Source organism: Leptodactylus fuscus, chromosome 6, assembly GCF_031893055.1.
Source record: "Leptodactylus fuscus isolate aLepFus1 chromosome 6, aLepFus1.hap2, whole genome shotgun sequence".
Lineage (NCBI taxonomy): Eukaryota > Metazoa > Chordata > Amphibia > Anura > Leptodactylidae > Leptodactylus > Leptodactylus fuscus.
The window spans coordinates 148584155-148605235 of NC_134270.1; the positions used below are offsets into that span (position 1 = coordinate 148584155).

Below are 21081 nucleotides of genomic sequence, written 5' to 3' on the forward strand. Positions count from 1 at the left end.
GACATAGAAATGGCAGAGAAGAATTCCTCACGATCTCCTCTAGCCTTTCAACCTGCCTCAGACTATTAGGATAGTCCGCATTGAGCTCTGATGATCTAGGTAGGCGCTTGTTTGCATCCCTTTATATGGTTACATGACCATTGCTATATGCAGATAATTCGGCAGCACATCCCTAGTTTACATGAGTTTGCCATGTCCTGGGGACCCCATGATCAGAGCTCAATGAGCTTCAAGGTTCCTGGGAACCCCGGTAGGGAAATCCTGGTCTATAATTTGCTGAGGGGTTTCAGGAGCAGCTTTATACACCGCTACTACTGCTGCTATATCCATCTCACTGAAGTGGATGGCAGATAATGTGCTCCCCGAATAGATTACCTTGTGTACACCCAAAGAGGAGGTACCCTTTATATATCTTATGTCCACCTTATATCTATGAACACCATTTCCACAATTTACATACATTTTGTAAATACATTACTTATTTGGTCTTCTTGCTCTTCCTTACAGATGTTTTCTAGCTCAGAGCGACATTCACGATTTTGCAAGCTGAAATCTCCCAGCATTCCTAGTTGGCCGATTGAATGCGCAGAGATTGCCCTGGTGATCTGCATTGTGACAAAGTCCTCCACACACTAATGTCAATAGAGTCAGTATTATAGGAGCTTACCTAGGCGATTAAAGGGGTACAATTAGGATCCCCTGGGACCAGGTGTGGTGTAAACTAAAAATGTAACTCACTTACCCTTGGAAGTGCTGAGGATCAGGTGACCGTTGCGGCCTATCATTGTCCTCAGCAGTCACGTGTTGGCTCCTGGTGACATCACTGCTGAAACTTAACATGTGACTGCTGAGGCTAGTGATTGGTCACAGCGATCACCTGACCCTCTGCATTTCCAGCCCCTAGCAGCTTGTGGATCGGAAGGAACAGGGAACATGTCATCCAGGGGTATATGTGGTTTTTTTTTAGTTTCTAGTTTTTCCCACCACCAGTCCCTATTGAGTTTTTAATTTAGCCTGGAAAATTTCTTTAAAAATAAATAGTTACTGTGCTGCAGTGAACAATGCCATCCACGTCTGGCTCTGTACACTGTATAGGTCCAGTGCTGCAGCTGCTGATATACGCCGATAAATACTGATGTTCTGTCCTTATGGTTTACCCATAAATCCCCTTTAAAAAAGTATCTATCTATGTCTCTGCACCTCAATGTCCTGTGTCTGACTGTAAGGGGGAGTTCACACGGAGTTACGTCCCATGAGATTTGGCACGTAGACACCGCGGGACCCTTTGCGTGCCGTACACGCTCCCATTGAGTTCAATGGGAGCGGGGATCGTATGCGCCGCGCTAGTTTGCGGCCGTGCATTTATTCACGGCCGCAAACTAGCGCGGCGCATATGATCCCCGCTCCCATTGAAATGAATGGAAGCGTGTACGGCACGCAAAGGGTCACGCGGCGTACACGTGCCAAATCTCGCGGGACGTAACTCCGTGTGAACTCCCCCTAAGATACCTTATTCCTGCAAGAAGCCCAATCTACCCTGTCTGTATGGGTACACAAAGATTATTAAAAGTCACTCAGCTTTTGGACAACCCCTTTGAGCCCCACCTCCACGTTCAAAATAGGACGGATTAGTTGAAAATTAACCCTTGTGTACTCTGTAGGAGTTATACAAGATTTTTGTTTTAGGAGCATGCCAAGTTCTAAGTTTAGACTTCCTTTAAGGCCAGACGCAGTAGATGGAAAATAATAAGGATCCCAATAAGATTGGCCGCTGACTGTGCAGCTGTATCAGATGTGGAATCTGTGGCTAGATCGAGCAGGATACTTACGTTTTTTCAGCGTCCTGCTTCTTTCTCTGCCTCCCACTGAAAACAATGGGAGGCAGAATTAGAAATGCCACTGATTTTGAGGCAGTCTTGACTATATGAACATACCCTAAAAGTGTGCTTTATAGCTAGATTGTTTCCAATGAAAACTTGCAGAATTATGAATGCTGCTCTTCAACTATATAACATGGTGTAACTTGGGATCATTGCAAGAAAATAATATAAATGAAATGTATATACAAAGTCACTCAATTTTTCATATGGAATTATAAACGTAAACTGCATAATGGTGCTCAAAGGTGGACACACCCTGTAACATATGGACAAGTGGTATATACACCCTATTAATCAGCTGTCAATCACGATTTACCTTGCTACACATTTTCACAACGGTTCGGACACTTGCAGGCTAGGGACCACAAGAGCCTGCGATCCTAAAGAGGGCCTGGTGTCGGCCATATATACTGACATCACACAAGTCAGGTGCATGCTCAGTTGTCAGACACAGAAAGCAGGTTATCAGCCTCAAGCACGAGTACGAAATACACACGGAGTACAGACGGATCTAAGAGCTTAAGACTTAACACTTGAGACGTTTGATCTAAACCTCCAGTCATTTATAAAATGGTCCTCTAAGACGTGAAAAGCATGCGTGTATATGTGATATCTTAAGAGTTTCAGACAAACTGAACATAATCTGTGTGAAAGTTAAACAGTGCTTTATAATCTGTACAAGGACCGCAGACAAGTAAAACAGTGATAAACTAAAGGGGGGAAGGGATGAGATGTCTATCAAAAGTCTGCCTCCCAAAACAATCAATGACTCCATGCCATGCTGTGCAAGCATTCAGGTGACATGAACATCAAGTAGACAACATCCCACCTTCTAAACATGTCAAACCAACACCTCTGAATTCTAGATGACATGGCGGTATTGCTTACATCAGAAAGCATGGCGTGAAACTTGCCCTCCAGTATTACTCCACAGGACACCCTCCCGTAGTGCATAATAAATATGGCTATATACAGCTCAATGGGCTGCAGGCGTCCTGTGCTATAACACTGACAAGTGGACAGAACTTGGTGAATGTTATCCCCACATAGGATGTATAAGTGTCACATCCCTGGAAGACTGTACTAAAGCCTCAGCTACATTTACACACAGAGAGCCGCGCGTCTCCTGGTGATAGATCACATATAGAGGTGTGTAGAAGAGGATCAGGCTGAAGACAACGTAAAACTGTTTGGAAGATGTCGTAAGACAATATGCCGTCAATGAAGAGTGAATCCTTGAGGATAAGAAAAAAACATAACAAAAATGGAGGAGGTCAAGGAGGGGGGGGGGATCAGCAGTGTTCACACTCATTGTGCCAGCAGGATATGTCAGGGGGGGTCTCACTCTTGACCAAATCCCTCCGTCTCTTCTATTGCAAAGAGCAATTTCTCCTTAAGCTGTTCGAAGCTTTTATAAGGTGGAAGGTCCAGACGGTTAAAGCTGAAAAGAAGAAAAAAAAAATTATAATATATATATATATATATATATATACAGATTATTTCTGTTCCAGGCATCATCTAGCATGTGTGATGGTCATACTGGAAGGGAAATGTAAGACACTGGCATATCTTATACCAATCTTATATCATAGCCTGATAGACGCAAGAATTACTGAATAACTTAATAGTTCTTGTGCATGTATGTGCAAATGAATGGAAATCTACACCAGTTAGAAACTAGCATTGAACTCTGATATAGTAAATCTGATGGACTGGCGCCCCCACTCTGGCCTGCCCATAAGGAGATACTAGATCAAGTGATACTGAAGACGGATATATCATAAAACAAGTAGCTTTACCATGTGTGACTTCTAGGCAGCCAGTTTTCTTTCCCCACCTTCTCGATGCAGAATTTCTGAGGACCATTGCTCCCTATAACAAAAGAATTCATGGTGAGTATATAGAATGAATGATGTCACTAAACACTTGGGCGATTTCTTCACTTGTATGGCCATTAGATCTGGTTAAACCACTAGGCAGGGTGAATTTCTGTAACAGTCCAACACAGCATGTAGAAAGATCCATCCACAGTCACTGAATCACAGGTCGGACAAGACAAGTCATCTATTTAATGGTAGCGTCGAAAGCCATATTTTATAGTCTACCTGTACATTAGCAAGCTAAAGGAGAGCATACGCACATCCCTGAATGGAATGAAAGCGCCCATCTGTTACTGGCTGTCTACATTAGATACAAAGCACATCCATTATTTCACGGACGGTCAGTAGCTGCTTTAACCAGAGGGCAAATGGTGCACTTGGCTCTTTGGTAGCAGGGGCCCCCTTGAGACAGTCCTGCATTTAGAATGCCGTCCTGTTTTAGGCCACCATGGTATATCCTGAATCTAAAATAGAAGCAAGGGTCCACTGGGGAAGGGGACGCATTCTATTATATGGGGCCGCTGCAGGGGTATTATAATGTGTGAGAGCCACTAAGGGGCAGTATCATTTGTGTGGGTCATGAATGTCTAAGTGGTACTGATGGATAGGTGGGGCTTACAAAACTTTTGCACTGGGTTCACCAATGTGCTAAAACGGCCCTAGAAACTGCAAGAACGAGGCAACAATGTGGCCTTGCCCTAATTTAAAGAGGATGTCCAGATTATAATAATGACCAGACTAACGCTCAGCACCCCCACCAATCACACACTGTTGCAGATTTGTACAGAGTTGCTTGCAGATGGCATTCACTTGAACAAAAGCTGAGGAGCAGTACCCTGGCTACTACACAGTGTATGGAGCAGTTTACTTCTGTACACTGTGCTATACACAACCACAGAAGTTACCGTAATCAGTAGAGGGTGCCAGGTATCGGACCCCCCCCACCAAGCTGATATCGATGACATAAGGATAGAAATCTTTTGGACAATTCCATCAAATAACAGAGGTGGGGTCCACACTAACAGGTTGCCTGTGAAGTTTCATTAATTTTTGTAAAATCTTTAATTAGTAATAAATCTCTGATTTCGATTCCAATCACTATGAGCTTTATAGAAGCCTCCTGATGGCACAGCTTGTGCAAATACATATTGCCTGTATTACAAATGTGCAACCCAACTGCGGCTCCACTAGCCATCATACATCCTTATAATGGTGTGAGATTAGATCACCAGAACCGTAGTTGGGTCCGGATGCACCTCCGTAACTCTGACACTTCTATGCAGAGGCAATATGCTGAATGTGTATATCACTGGGGTATCCAAACTGATAAAATTAGGATTTTCCCATGAGTTATTTCATATCCCTCTCACCACCATAACATCTTACAGAAATAGGTCATCTACGTACCCATTAAATCTGCAAAGCCTCCGACTGGTAATCTGCAAGTCCCGGTAACAAACTGAAGAAGTCTCATGCGCTTCTCATTGTCAATTTCTTTAACAAACTAGAGAATAAATAAATATAAAAATAGAATGAATGCGTTGGAAAGGATTTGTTTAAAAATGTTCATATAATACAGTGAGGTATGAGCTGCAATATCAGACACGGCCATGAATGCAAGTGGTGCTGTTTCTGGAAAAAAAAACAAACCTTTTTTCCTAACCTTAGACAATCCCTTCGATACACTTTACATAGAAAATCCCACAAATGTAGAAAGTCTGAAATCCAAAACAAGAAGAACGAGGAGTCCTCACCTGCCAGAACCAAACTATCTGCTTGCTGGTTCTCGTGTAGTGTCTGTAGATTGTGTTTCGCTGCCAGTCATTTAAATCAATTTCCTGCATGCCACAAAGAAGAACCTGTTGTGGAAGGAAAAAGAATATATTATGTATACACGGTGGAGAATTCATTATTGTGTTTACACCAATTTTTTGGCATAAGATTGTGGCACGTGTCCGTTTTTTGTGAGGAAAATTGGCAGGGACAGGGGTCATCACATCAAAGACACCGGAAGGATGTAACAAGAGGCAGCTTCATCCTGACTTCACTGGCACAGGGGACATATAGACCAGCATACAAGACGCCAGTCTTTATGAATCCCACCATTATCTTGCGCCAAGTCTCACTAGCCATGTGGTTGCTTCAGCCATCTTATTTGGAGTGGCCTGCTGGGGGAGCAGTATATCAACCAGGGACAGAAATAGACTTGACAGGATGATCAGAAGGGCCAGCTCTGTCCTGGGGAGCCCCCTGGACCCAGTACAGGTGGTGGGTGACAGAAGGATACAGTCTGTGGTGACCTCCATGCGGGAGAACAAATCCCACCCCATGTATGGGACCCTGATGGCACTTGGCAGCAGTGTAAGTGACCGTCTGCTCCACCCCAAGTGTGAGAAGGAGCTATCGCAAGTCCTTCCTTCCAACCGTGACCAGGCTGTATAATCTACAACAAACCAAGCGGAGATCACTCCGCACAGAGAACTAATGATTATGACTATGAAGTCTTCCTTCTTTCTTCTTCTGTTCCTTAGCTGCTATGGACTCCTAGTATAACTTCTCTTCTCAGATTATGTGTCTGTAATATATTACTGTATATTATCCTGTATCTTTATTACTATGCTGCTGTAACATGCTGAAATTTAAAGATTATCTTATCTTATCTTTACCATTTTGTCATTACACAACTTACTTCCAATTCTTTGGCATCAAAATACTGCAGATACTGCTGGGGTAGAATTTCATTGAAGCCCTCAAAGAACGCCTGCGTCTGTTCCTCCACTCCTCGAGATAATCTCCATTCTGCAACAAGTCTGCAACAAACACACATGGTCGCTTAGAGGCCGCGTATATATGAGGAATATTACTTAGCACTTACATACATATACTGGGGACTGCCTTTATTACTGCCCAGAAGTATGTATAAAAAGATAAGTAGTATTTTATAGGGATTGTGCCATCATAGACAGTGGCGACATATCACTAGAACATGCCACCAATGTGCATGAGAGGATATTATATGACAACCACTTTTATGTTTTCATAGGAAACCGTGCAGGAAAATATTTTACCTTATGTATTCCTCCTTGTTTTCCTCTGTCACCTGAATATTGCTGCCATTCGGCTTTAGGTCGTGGCTTTTTACTTCTCCGAGCAGTTCCTTATCCACAGAAAAAAACATTTCCAGGCCACACTCTTCGATGTTGTTTTCCCTGTGAACAAACATTAAGAGAATGTTTACATGTACAGACTTCTGTGAGGCTTTTCCTTGTGAATTTTCATGCAACAAATGTAGAAAAGCCTTTACATTGCAGTGAATAGTGTTAAAGGGCATTTCCATAACTTTAATACTGATAACCTATACTTATAGGTCAATATTAGATTGGTGGGGGAACTGCAGTACCATTCATGGCCTCTACACAATGTATGGCGCTGTGCCTGTTCCAATGCCTTTATGAGCGCCTTGGTCACTGGAATCAATGGAGTGGAAGTCCTGAAGTCTGCTCCTCACCAACCTTATTTTGATAAGCCATTAAAGGGATCGGTGACCAATACTAATGTCCCAAAACACCCCTTTAAGAACCTTATTTTTTTTCCAGGGTACATTTATAATATATATATATATATATATATATATATATATATATATATATATATATTATATTGAACAGCTACAGTAATCCCTACACCCGCCATTCTTGCTCTGTTTCCAATGCACTAAATTAACCAGAAATCTAGTAAATTCCTGCTGAAAATCTGGTGAAGATACAGGAGATACAGACACACAGAAGGTAAGATATACATCTAATTTATTAAAGGGATCCTATCATAGAAATCCTTTTTTTATGAGTAACACGTCGGAATAGCCTTAAGAAAGGCTATCCGTCTCCTACCTTTCGTTGTCTTCTCCACGCTGCCCTTCCATAGCAATCCCAGTTCTTGTCTCTATGCAAATGAGTTCTCTCACAGCACTGGGGGCGGGCCCCAGCTCTCAAACAGCAATGGGGGCGTCCCCAATGCTGCAAGAGAACTCTCTCCAGCACCGCCTCCATCTTCGTCAGCAGAGTCTTCTTCATCCGCTTCTTCTCGGCCTCGGGCAGAGCAGACTGCGCATGCCCACAGGCCACGAGAAAATGGCCGCTTGCACAGTATTGTAAGTGGCCATTTTCTCGTGGCCTATGGGCATGCGCAGACGGCTCTGGCTGAGGCCCGAGGCCTAAAAGTTTCAGAGCCTGCTTCGGAAGAAGACACAGGAAGATGACGTTCCTGATGAAGATGGAGGCAGCACTGGAGAATTCTCTGGCAGCATTGGGGACGCCGCCAGTGCTATTTGAGCGCTGGGGCCCGCCCCCAGTGCTGTGAGATAACTCATCTGCATTCTGACAAGAACTGGGATTGCTACGGAACGGCGGTGCGGAGAAGACAACGAAAGGTAGGAGACGAATAGCCTTTCTTAAAGAGGACCTTTCATCAGATCGAGCACAGGCAATATTATATACTGCTAGAAAGCTGACAGTGCGCTGAATTCAGCGCACTATCGGCTTTCCCGATCTGTGCCCGGTGTAAAGCGCTATCGTAGGGCTTTACAGTCAGAAGGGTGTTTCTGACAGTTAGCCAGGGACGCCCTTCTGCCCAGCAGTGCCTATCGCGCTGTAGAGTGTGAGCGGGGAGGAACACCCCTCCCCCTGCTCACACAGCTCGTCCATAGATGAGTATTATCAGGAGGGGAGGGGGTGTTCCTCCCTGGTCTCAGAGCACAGCGCAATAGGCGCTGCTGGGCAGAAGGGCGTCCCTGGCTAAGTGTCAGAAACGCCCTTCTGACTGTAAAGCGCTACGGTACCGGGACCGATAGCGCTTTACACCGGGCACAGATCGGGAAAGCCGTTAGTGCGCTGAATTCAGCACACTGTCAGCTTTCCAGCAGTATATAATACTGCCTGTGCCCGATCTGATGAAAGGTCCTCTTTAAGGCTATTCTGACGTGTTACTCATAAAAAAAAGGTTTTTACGACAGGATCCTTTTAAGAGGCAAGAGCTTCACATGCATCTTACTCTAGTGCAGAGGAGATCAATACTGCCATAGAAAATGTCAGTCTTGATCAATCTCCCCCAATGTGTTTTCCCCAAGAAGAAAAGGGGTAAGAGCAAAGAAAGGCCATGGCTTAACATGTGGAAACAAAATTTGGGACAAAGTAAGCCAAGGCAGGGTAAACTTAAAGAATATGTCTAGGTAAAAAAAATATGCAAATCTATTCTCCAGGATGGAATTAGGAGAACAGTGCACTCTGTACGCCACCCTATAGAGCAGGGGTAGGGAACGTACGGCTCTCCAGCTGTTGCAAAACTACAATTCCCAGCATGCATACTTGCTCTGTTCTTCGTGGAATTCCCATGGTAGTGAATGGAGCATGATGGGAGTTGTAGTTTCACAGCAGCTGGAGAGCCGAAGGTTCCCTATCCCTGCTATAGAGGGAATCTGTTCTCCTTTTGGGACAGAAATACTGATTTGGCAATTAAATCCACATTATGATTAAAAAGACTTTATAACTGAGTCATTCATGATGTTAAGGATGCCGCCCTCTATAGGGTGGCGTACAGAGTGCACTGTTTTCCTAATTCCATCCTGGAGAATAGATTTACATATTTTTTTACCCAGAATCCCTAGCGGGGCAGGAATGACTTGTAAGTCTCCATACTGCCTATGTAGGCACACACTCTCCCTGATGTGTACGATTGTCCCCTGACCCTAGAATATGTCTAGTAATATGCCTGAAATGTATCATACAGCGCAATACATTTGGTGCACCTTTAGACTGCTATCTAAATAAAAGACGGAATTAATGAATTTGCCTCAATGTCTGTACCAGAGAAAAATAAAGCAAGATGACAAAACACAATACATACTTGATCCAGATGAGAGAATTGTAAAACTCAGGATCTACAGATTCCAGGTCCTTCAGCCCCACTGGCTTATTTAAGATGCGTTTGTAGAATGGCAAGGAGAAGCCAGTGTCTATAAATTTACCATGGAATAAAGCCTAAGAGAGATGGGAGATGTTACCCCAACAGAACAGTCTACAGAATAAGAAACATATAGGCTTGTCTTATATACTATGCTTGTTACAGCACATCGCTAACATATACCACAATCTTCTGATCAGTGGGTGTCTGGCCTCTAGGACCCTCACCAATACAAAGAATGAAAGAGGACCTTTCATGTCCTCAGGCACATGTGGTTTTATATATAGCTAGAAAGCGAACAGTGTGCTGAATTCAGCGCACTGTTGGTTTTCTTGTTATGTGCCCCGATGCGGAAGATATCGGTGCTGCTACCGATCTCTGCCCACTGTCAGAAGGGCGTTCCTGACATTCTATCTAGGCTGTGAGGAACAACCCCCCTGACAGTACTCATCCATAGCCCTGTACTGTCAGAGGGAGTGTTCCTTACTGCTCAGCAATGACACTAAGCTGTGAGGACCGCCCCCCGGGTACAAGTCTATGGATGAGTACAGTCAGGAGGGGGCGTCCTCACAGCCCAGCTAGATTGTTGGGAACGCCCGTTGGACAGTGGGTAGACATCGGTTATGGCAATGATATCTCCAGCCCCGGGGCACATAACGGGAAAGCCGAGAGTGCACTGAATTCAGTGCACTGTCTGCTTTCTATCGGTATATAACCCGCATGTGCAGGAGCAAACGAAAGGTTCTCTTTAAGTGAAAAGGGTGAACTCCTCCGGACTGTGCACTCCGTCACTTAAACAAGTATTGTCTAGGACTCATAAAGGGACTGTTCAGGTCCAAACTGAAATTTCATACTGATGAGCTATGTACAGGATAAGTCATCAGTTTGAGAAAAAATAAATAAATAAATAAGTAAAATAAATCAATTTGGGGTCGGAAAATCCTTTTAACCTTAAAAGGATCACAGAGGGGTTACTCATAGGCTGCACAGATAAAACTTACCATGGCAATGAACCTGCCGATAAAGCGGAAGTAGCGCAGATGGTCGGGGTTGATATAAGAGGCAGGGTTGATCTGCAGGCAGTAGTTATCTTTTCCTGCGTACTCAAATAGGCAGTACATGGGGTTAAGGACTTCATGGGACAGAAGGAAAAACCACTCCCTGTGAAAAGAATATGGTGTGAGTGAGGCCTGGTGCTGGGCACATACTTCTCTCCGTAGATAAGGCCAGGGCATTACCTAGCAACACCTCCATAATCAAGACCCTCCTCTCCAGGAATGATGATCCAAAGTCGTCTTCTCAGATCTTGTGGGTTAAAGCTCATTATCTAAAATGAGAAGAGAGAAACGAATGCTCGAAATGAAAAATCTGCACATACCATTGTAAGTAAATGGGGTTTTACTACATTTTAGGTGAGACTGTAGATTTTTCTGATCCGTTGTATGATCTATAAATTTGCCATAATTTACAGATGTAGATTTTGGAGCAGATTTGCAGTAAAAGTTATACAGTGAAGAAAAAAATTAAATGTAAATCACATCAATATTTGGTGCACAGCACGTTAAATGAAGTTGAGGAGATGTTTCAGATCACCTTACAGTAGAGGGAAGTCTATAACTTGGTTACAAACCTGCTGAAAGGAATCCTCAAACAGAGTTTTCCTATTGACTGTGATCTTGATGTGTTGTGGCATGAAGAGTTGCTGCGATAAAACACAAGAAATTGTACAATAAATTACTGAAAAAGTACAAAGGCAGCTCAAACTTGGTATATAATAAAGCTGGCATATATACAGTGTCGTATACAACGGTAAGGCAATGTGACCGCAGTGATACCATTAGTAAGTAGCAGCCATTTTACACAGTATTCAATGACGTCATATTATTCTAAAGGCCGGGGGAATCTTCATGACAGATGAGGGAATTACACAAAGTATCAGGTTCTTTCCCTAGGAGTGTGAAGACGATCAGGAGACATGTACTCACCTGACACCAGAACCTGAAGTATTGCACCTTTGCTTTAAAGTCTCGCACATAAGCGATCTGCGGCCCATTATCTCTGTACAAGGAGAAAGGAGAGGCAGAGGATGACGAAAGTTTTACGGCCTGGTAAAACGGTCAGAAAAAGAGTAAAAAGCAGCAAATAACAGATGACTATGGCAATAATGGCAACTTACAAGGCAGACTTTCCAGTCCGAGGATCGATATAAGTAGTTGTTCTTCTATTGTGATCTACAAAATAGGGAACCCCGTCCACTGTAAACCTCATCTCCCAGCCCTCGGGCAATGGCTTCTCATTCAGCTGCCTGAAATACACAAGAACATACATAGTAAGACTATACATGCTGCATAAATAAGCTCCTCAGGGTTTGCTGCACACGTCGTGGGATACTGGTTAAAGGAGAAAAATAAAAACACACTTATTCTGAAATTTTGGCTCTGACCCAAAAAAGAAAAAAAAAAAATGTGGCATTTCATGTTTCGAAACCACATCCTGTCTGCTGCTCAGAGATGGAAGGTCATCAGTGATGTAGTCTACAGTACAGGTCTATCCTGTGGAAAGGTCATCAGTATAAGATTGGTTGGGGTCACAGACCTGGAGCCCGGATGTCACATATAAGGTAAGTAGCTGGAAGCAGCCCTGTTCCATTTCAAGTGAATGGCAGGGGACTGCAATTTCCTGGAGCCACTGATAGTGTATGTAGTGCCACACACCGTATACAGCTTCTGGTCCGTACACCATAGTGGTGGCACCTGGAACTGCAGCACAGCTCACCATCACATGTATAGGAGCCAGGCTGCATCAGCTTATTGATGTGGGCTCTGAGCGTTGGACCCCAACTGTGTATAAGGGAATCAGTATTAATTCAGTCCCTGGAAAACCCCTTTAAAAGGGTTTCCCAGGCTTAACACCAGCTACCCTTAGGTCATCAATGCCTTGGACTCCTGCAGATCACGTTTAAAGCCATGTGATGTCACTTTCATTTGTCACATGGTCTGTGTGCAGCTCAGTCTCATTAAGTGAAAGGGGCTGTGATGCAAACAAAGCACAGATAGTGCACAATGTACAGTGCTGTGCTTAGTTGTCAGCTTAACAATGCTGCAGTCTCTTCAAACAGCTTATTAGTCAATGTACGTGTTGGGCACCCGCGCATCTTCTGTTGACCTATTCTAAGGATACTCAGTGATTAAGCCTGAAAATCTGCTTAAAGAGAACCTTTAGTGTCTTGTCAGATCAGCCGTATTATATACATCTAAAAAGCTGAACTCAGCACAATGCCCTGGTTCCAGAGATATTGGAGCCATTAGTTTTGGCACCAATATCCCTTCACTGTCAGAATGGCGGGCCTTACATCTTAGTGTCATCGTTGGGCTGTGAGGAACACCCCCTGATAAAGTACTGTCAGAGGGGGACGTTCCTCACAACCCAGGGATGACACTAGGCCATAAGACCTGCCTTTCTGACAGTGGAGGGATATCAGTACCGAAACAAACGACACTAATAGCTCCAGGCAAAGATGTGCTGAATTCAGTGCACTGTCAGTTTTCTAGCAGTACATAATACAGCTGATGGGTGAGGACATGAAAGGCCCTCTTTAAAAACGCCTTTCTTCTTTCTTTAAATCCTCGTGGGGTAAAATGGGGGTCCAACTCAAAGCTGAAAACAGACTAGCTTCTTTGTTGCTTGGGCAGCCCCCTTTAGCCATTCCGCATTTCAATACTATAATATAGGTGTGCCTATGAAAAGATGGTTCCTTCACTCACCCCTGATTTCTCGGATCCTCCCACTGAGTTGTTCGGGTAGTGTGATTCACAAAATACACTCTGCCATTACCATCTGTACGCTTTTCTGCAATAAATTTGGAAGATAATAGACTTAGTGGCCTGCTTGTGGTTTGCAAACTATATTTAAAGAGAACTAGATGTAGAGTGAAGAGATGCATCTAATCCTTCGACTTACCCCATCCTGCAGGTAATGGTCCCAGGGGATCATACTCTTTATTCTGACTATAATCTTGGTTCTAGAAGAAATCAAACAGCAGACATTTATATATTTGTTGAAAAATGTAACTGGGAATAATAAAATCACTGATCCCTGGATGAACAACATAATGTAACCCCCTTCTTGGTACTATTCTATGTACTACTGTCTTTCAACAAATCCCCATGTTAAAATGTATGGAAAATTAATCACAATCGGAATAAATCCCTGAATAAACATCCTATCTTAACATTCTACTTCACATAACTTGAGATATTTTTGCATTTAAGAAAGGCGTCCAGGCCCCTAATAAACTTGTGCAAGTTATCAACCATCACCACATCCAGTGTCACGGTGGTATGGGGAGGCGGATCGAAAAGAAGTTCTGACCATAGGTGACGATAGCCATTGCTAAGTAAATACAGACACTTCCCTCTGGAAGTAAAGTGCTTACCCCGTAGATGAATCTCTGGTTGAACTGTTGCATTGCCCCTTGCAGTTGGTTACGTTGTAACTGCCACTGCTCATAGTTGCGCACTGATTCAATGGTGGGCCTCTGCCATGTCGTTGTCCGTGTTATGTGGTCTACGTAATAGATTCGTCCCATGTTATCCACGCGACGCTCCCACCTGAAAATAACAGACATACAGTATTGCTTAGCTAGGCTGACATTATATGTTAAGGGGCGGTGTCCAAGATTAAGTTTTTTATGGGCTATCCATAAATAACTGATTGGTAGTGGGCCCCTACCTGAACAGCTGTATGGGACCCCTTTCTGACACCTGGGCTAAAAGCAGATAGCTCTGGTCCCTTTATAGCAGCCGGATTCTGGTATTGCAGTTCAACTCCCATTGAGCTCAATGAGAGCTGAGCTGCAGTACCAATACCCAGATATACAGGTCATGGAGCCAACCGCTGATCAGTGCTGGGGTTCCCTGATGTCCCCCATGATCAGGATAGGCCATAAAAACTGAAATCTGAACAACCCCTTTAATAAGGGGCCTGCCTAGAGATGACTTGATCATCAGCTTTGGCCAAATGTAGAGTTACAGCTTGATAATAAAAAGCTATACATACCCAGGGGGTAGAGGCTCTGGTCTGTCCCATGTCGTCCTTTTCGCCACATGATCCACAAAATACACACGTCCATGCTGATCTACTCGCTGTTCCCAGCTGTCAGAACGGCGGACAAGAACAGACATAAAATATCAACACATACTAAATAAACCCATATTTCCCAGAATTGCCGTTACACGCACCAAAAACATAAAACCGCAGATTTTATTGCAATTTTACAAAGTCTGGGAACTGTGATGCAAGCGATGCCGGCTGGATACAAGATATTCACCATATAGTCATATCCTATGCTACCTGAAGACCCTACGACAGTGGTCAGCAACTATCGGCCCAACCCGGAACAGCTCTTATGTCTAAAACACTACTCTTGTGGATATTTGACTTTCATGTACGGGTTGACTTCCTTGCCTACCCCTACCCTACAATATCAGAAGAGACGCTCTGTCTTCATACCCTGGAGGAAGGGCTCCTTGGTTGACGTTTCCGATTCTCTGGCTATCAATGCCGACAGGGACAACCTGTCTAGACACAGGAGGGGCACCGGGCGGCATGTCCGTCTCAGAAGCAGGAGCGTTGCCCGCCAGGTTGGCTGCAGTTTCTGCACTGTTGAATGGGGCACCATTAGCAGAGACTAAAGGAAAGAAAGAATCATTAGAAATTTTTCATCTGCATCTAAAGTGAAAAAAAAAAAAAGTCATATTGTAGATTACTAGAGATAGACCTGGACATTATAATATTTTTTTAAGGGCACAACAACACTTACACATGGGATAGAGTATAAATGTCTGAGTAAGGGTCAAACTCTTGGGACCTCTACAGAGCACAAGACTGATTCAGTACTGCTGGAAAGCCGACAGTGTGCTGAACGCATCGCGGAACGCACTTGAAAGGAACCTATCATTGGATACCCTTTATTTCTGACTAACACATAGGAATAGCCTTAAGAAAGGCTACTCTCCTACCTTTAGATGTCTTCTCCGCGCCGCCGTTCAGTAAAAATCCGGGTTTTCTTCAGTATGCAAATGAGTTCTCTCGCAGCACTGGGGGTGGTCCCCAGTGCTCAAACACCACTGCGGGGTGTCCCCAATGCTACGAGAGAAATCTCCAGCGACGCCTCCATCTTTTTCTGGAACGACCACTCCTTGTGTCTTATTCCATCCTGGGTTTCAATCTTTTAGGCCTGGGGCAGAGCAGACTGCGCACTTCAGCGGCCACAAGAAAATGGCCATTTACTCAGTAAGCTGTGTGAGCGGCCAATTTCTTGTGGCCTGGGCATGCGCAGTCGACTCTGCCCGAGGCCTAGAAGATTGAAACCCAGGACGAAAGAAGACACAAGGAGAGGGCGTTCCAGAAAAAGATGGAGGCGTCGCTGGAGATTTCTCTGGCAGCATTGGGGACACCCTCAGTGCTGTGAGAGAACTCATTTGCATACCAAAGAAAACCCATATTTCTACTGAACTGCGGCGCGGAGAAGACATCTAATGGTTGGAGAAGAATAGACTTTCTTAAGGCTATTCCTACGTGTTAGTCAGAAATAAAGGGTATCCAATGATAGGATCCCTTTAAAAGTGTCATCCAACTGCATTGTGCTACAAACTCGGCCCCACCTTGGATGCACACTTGGTCGTGTACATGGAACCCAAATCATTCACGTTACTCCTGTTTCACCATCCTACCTGAGATTGATGCTCTCTGAGGTGTAGGTGGTGGTGGCCGTGATGGTCTGGGTGGTCTGCTGGGTTTGAACCCTCCATTGGATAAGGATGGTGAATTGGTGCTACTCGATCTACGATTTTCACTAGGGCTTGTGCCATCTGTACTATCAACACTGAAAAACAATAGTAGGTTAAAGAACTACCCACAGCAACAAACCCAACAAAACCACAAGTATTTCCCAGAGCTGTGATGCTCATCTTCCCACAGGGATTATTACCAGAGTATTCCCAACCCATAAGATATACACTGAATGCCTGATAAATGCCAGTCCTAGAGATGGGACCCACATCCAATTCATTAAATAGCCAGTTATTCATTCCTATGACAGTAAATATATAAACTATACATCCAATTAATTCTATAATAATAATTCTTTTTTTTTTTAGAAGCTGGAGTCGGTAGCTTTTTCCAGATAATAATAATAATAATAATAATCACAATAAATCTTTTTTCTGAAGCTGGAGACTGTAGCTTTTTTCACACTCCATATCCCTGGTGGTCATAGCTCTAAACATATATACATAAACCAGTTACTATATTTACTAGTTCACATCTGTTAATGTAGCACTGCACTTACCCGACTACTGAATCCGTCTGTACTCTTGAGGTATCAGGTGAGGCTGCACAAGAACAGAATAAAGTAATACACATTACAAACACCACAATCTACATTTTTGCCAAGCACGTGCAGGAACACCCGTTGGGTGGCTGTCCTGAGGTTTGGCACATGTCAAGCCGGTATGTCATCATATGGACCCTGGAAGCATTGGCACAGGAGCGGGAGGGGACTGCTAAGGTATTGTAAGCAGTCTATAAGTTTAATGAATGAATATTTTAATAGGTTAAAGGGGCATTGCTCTTTTTTTTCAATATTTTGTAGCACTCCTGAGGGGGCCATAAGTGTAAAAAAACAAACAAACAAAAAAAAACCTTCACTCACCTCTCCCTGAGTGACCACCTCCAGCGGCGGCAGCTCTGGCCTTCAGTATACAGGTCTCCTGGCTGACACCACCAGTGATGTATCTTTTCACAAAAGGCACATGACTTCTGTGTCCTACCGACATTGAGACCTGAGACTCTGTGACCGGAGTCACTGCAGCCAATCAGTTGGGAGACCTGGAAGTTGAAGACTGGAGCTGCTGCAGGGAGCGGTGAGTAATGGCTTATGTATAAAGCCCCAGTCCTTCAGGAGCACTATAAATAAAATAAAGTGGGAACAACCTTTTAACACAAACAGACATTTACACCTTACCCGTCACACAGGTCGCGTCTCCGTTTGCCAGGAGCTCTGGATCTACCTGCAACCCATTCAAGCACACCGACAAGTCACCCACGGTCTCTCTGTCTCCTTGCAGCTGTAAGTTCACAATCACTTCCTCCACTGAAATGAAAACCATGAAAAATAAAGATTATCATTTAAATCATCCATTCTCAACACTGCATGGTCTATATAGTAACAGGTCCGTCAAGTCTAACCTAGAACCCTACAGTGCTGATCCAGAGGAAGGAAAAAGATAACCCCCATGAGGCTGATACCAATTGCAACTGGCAGGGGAAAAACAAATTCCTTCCCGACCCAAAACTCGGCAGGGCACGCATAGATGTATGTAAAACTTTCTTTAGGCAAATATAAGGCTTAACAATAAGATGCCCCCATTTACAGAGATCTGTCAGATGATAATTTATGAGACAGAGGCAGTGTGAATAAAATCAGATTTATGTCCAGGAAGGGTTAAACCATCACTGCAACCGGCTGTCTCCGCCAATGCAGAGAAAGACAAAGCGGATTGACCGGGGACAGACACCAGATAACAAGGCTTTTCTCAGTACACTGCCCACTAAACTGGGAAGCGTACTGTATAATGGGCACCCACTTGCCAATCTTAACCCTTTACGACTTTATTTCTAAAGCTTGTGGATTCTGCGAGAAGAGCTGTTCAGCGCAGGGTCCTGGTATAGGATCCCCATAGATCACAGGATAGGTCATCAGTATGAAAACCCCTTTAACAGACCTGTCTTCCACATCTCATTTTGGCTTCAAAAATTGCATCGGAAAACCTGACCGTGTAAACCTACCCTAAGAGATTCCTCTCAATAAGCACTAAACATGCCGCTCAGGGCTCATCATGCCTCTGCCTATTACACGGTGCAGATCCAGGAGGAATGGTCACACGGGTGATTGTTCCCCGCCATGTACTTTCATTGTTTTCCGTGTAGTCAGACATATCATATCAGTAGCTCCTGTAAGGCTGTGTCATAAGAGCGGTCAGGTGACTTCTTCAGAAAGTCTTGTGTAACCTGATAACACCGGAAGGAACTTTATACTCCAGGTCTAGTGAGACATGTCAGCACTAGGATGGGAAAGCCCAAGGTGTTTCTAGTAATGGGAACAGTAGGCAGTATTAGGCGGTATACTCACACTTCATATTATTAGCCAGGAGGGTTTCCTGTAGGTTCAGCGATGCTGTGCCGAGGAGGGCGTCTGATTTTAATGTCTGATGGCTCCATACACGGAAATTTAACACACTGAATGGGGTAACAATGCTGCAGACAGAAAAAAGGTCCATGGACAAGTTATCAAATAGAAAGGTACCAGTAATATAATAGTCACGAAAAATCTATCAGTAAAAGCGTTACAGGAATCTCATAAATCCATAACAGGCTTCTATCTAACATTATGGATTACTTAAAGGGATTCTACCATTAATGAGTTCTCTCGCAGCACTGGAGGTGTCCCCGATGCTGCGAGAGAACTCTCCAGCGCCGCCTCCATCTTCTTCAGGAATGGCGTCTCTGCACGTCTTCTTCCAGAGCTGGGTTCAAACTTCTAGGCCTCGGGTAGAGCCGATTGTGCATGCACACTGGCTTTCGGCCACAAGAAAAATGGCCGCTTAAAGGGGCCACACGGTGGCTCAGTGGTTAGCACTGCAGCCTTGCAGCACTGAAGTCCTGGTGTTCAAAGCCCGCCAAGGGCAAAAAAACATCTGCAAGGAGTTTGTATGTTCTCCCCGTGTTTGCGGGGGTTTCCATCCCATATTCCAAAGACATACTGATAGGGAAAAAAAGCTCTATGTGGGGCTCATAATCTACATAAAAAAAAAAAAAAAAAAAAAAAAAAAGAAAAATGGCCGCTTACACAGTAAGTAAGCGGCCATTTTCTTATGGCCTGTGGGCGAAAACCGTGATTTCTACTGAACGGCGGCGCGGAGAAGACATCTAAAGGTAAGAGAAGAATAGCCTTTCTTAAGGCTATTCCTACGTGTGATCTACAAAAAAAAATAAATGTGATTTTAATGGTAGAATCCCTTAGGTTAGGCTATAAATATCTGATCAGTAGGGGAGTGCGTAGGTACAAGCATTAGAAGCAACCACGTACAGATAATCCACACGACAACATAAAAGGCCATAAAACCCCAAATCCTGAAAAACCCCTTTAAAAAGAGGTTATGTCGTCTCTCCACTTAACCCCACAGATTGATTAGGGTTCCCAGACTCATATGGTGTTTCCCCCCCTGGTGAATTGCTGCCTCTTTTGCTGAGACATTACAGTTTCATTTCAATATGCAAATGAGCTCTCTGGCGTTTAACGCCCTTGTTGCACCAAACAATTAATTTACATATTGTCAAAAAATGTGATATCTTGGCAACAGAGTTGGGGAATCACAAGGGGGAGACACCATATGATTCTGCTAACCCTAAACTATCACTCTGTGGTGTTAGGTGGATGTGCTGGGGTCTGCTGACCCTAAGTACACTTGGGGCCTCTCAACCAGGGGTCTCAAACTCGCAGCCCCCCCGAGCAATTTTGTGCGGCCCGCACAAGCCTAGGGACGCCAGATCCGCGTTGAATACATTGCGAGATGATTATATCCACTAGCGGCTAGTGGATATAATCATCTCGCAATGTATTCAACGCAGATCCGGCGTCCCTAGCGTGACTAGCCGCTACGTTCTGGCTAGTGGACATATAGGCGCGATGTGATGACGTCACATCATCACATCGCGCCTACAGGTCTATTAGTGAAACTGCAGAGCGCGGCGGGGGAGCGTTGGATGGTGAGTATAAGTGTTTTTTTTGTGTGTTAAAGAGGACCTTTCACCATTTTGCTCACAGGCAGTTCTATATACTGCCAGAAAGCTGACAGTGCGCTGAATTCAGCACACTGTCGGCTTTCCCGATCTGGGCCCAGTGTGAAGAGCTTACAGTCCGGTACCGTAGCTCTTCTATGGTCAGAAGGGAGTTTCTGCCACTCAGTCAGAGACGTCCTTCTTCACAGCACAGCCAATCGCGCTGTGCTGTGAGAGCCGGGAGGAACGCCCCCTCCCTCTGCTCGCAGCACTCGTCCATAGACGAGCATTATCAGGGAGGGAGGGGGCGTTCCTCCTGGCTCTCACAGCACAGCGCGATTGGCTGTGCTGTGAAGAAGGACGTCTCTGACTGAGTGGCAGAAACTCCCTTCTGACCATAGAAGAGCTACGGTACCGGACTGTAAGCTCTTCACACTGGGCCCAGATCGGGAAAGCCGACAGTGTGCTGAACTCAGCGCACTGTCAGCTTTCTGGCAGTATATAGAACTGCCTGTGAGCAA

The 21081-nt window shown here is 44.4% G+C and overlaps 1 protein-coding gene across 1 annotated transcript in view; it reads right to left on the reverse strand.

Moving 5' to 3' along the window:
- Positions 1-1422: 1422 nt before the first annotated feature.
- ITCH (itchy E3 ubiquitin protein ligase) overlaps positions 1423-21081 on the reverse strand; it is a 44454-nt gene continuing 24795 nt past the window's right edge. Inside the window, exons 4-24 of the mRNA XM_075277537.1 lie at positions 18912-19036; positions 17745-17873; positions 17070-17112; positions 16453-16604; positions 15230-15407; positions 14777-14872; positions 14154-14328; positions 13679-13739; positions 13483-13567; positions 11895-12023; positions 11704-11776; positions 11349-11420; positions 10957-11045; positions 10720-10879; positions 9662-9795; positions 6829-6969; positions 6450-6570; positions 5515-5619; positions 5168-5264; positions 3680-3752; positions 1423-3321 (exon numbers count right to left, since the gene is read on the reverse strand). Coding sequence (XP_075133638.1) covers positions 3222-3321; positions 3680-3752; positions 5168-5264; positions 5515-5619; positions 6450-6570; positions 6829-6969; positions 9662-9795; positions 10720-10879; positions 10957-11045; positions 11349-11420; positions 11704-11776; positions 11895-12023; positions 13483-13567; positions 13679-13739; positions 14154-14328; positions 14777-14872; positions 15230-15407; positions 16453-16604; positions 17070-17112; positions 17745-17873; positions 18912-19036 — 2338 coding nt within the window. The 3' untranslated portion in view covers positions 1423-3221. The remainder of the gene's footprint in view (positions 3322-3679; positions 3753-5167; positions 5265-5514; positions 5620-6449; positions 6571-6828; positions 6970-9661; positions 9796-10719; positions 10880-10956; positions 11046-11348; positions 11421-11703; positions 11777-11894; positions 12024-13482; positions 13568-13678; positions 13740-14153; positions 14329-14776; positions 14873-15229; positions 15408-16452; positions 16605-17069; positions 17113-17744; positions 17874-18911; positions 19037-21081) is intronic.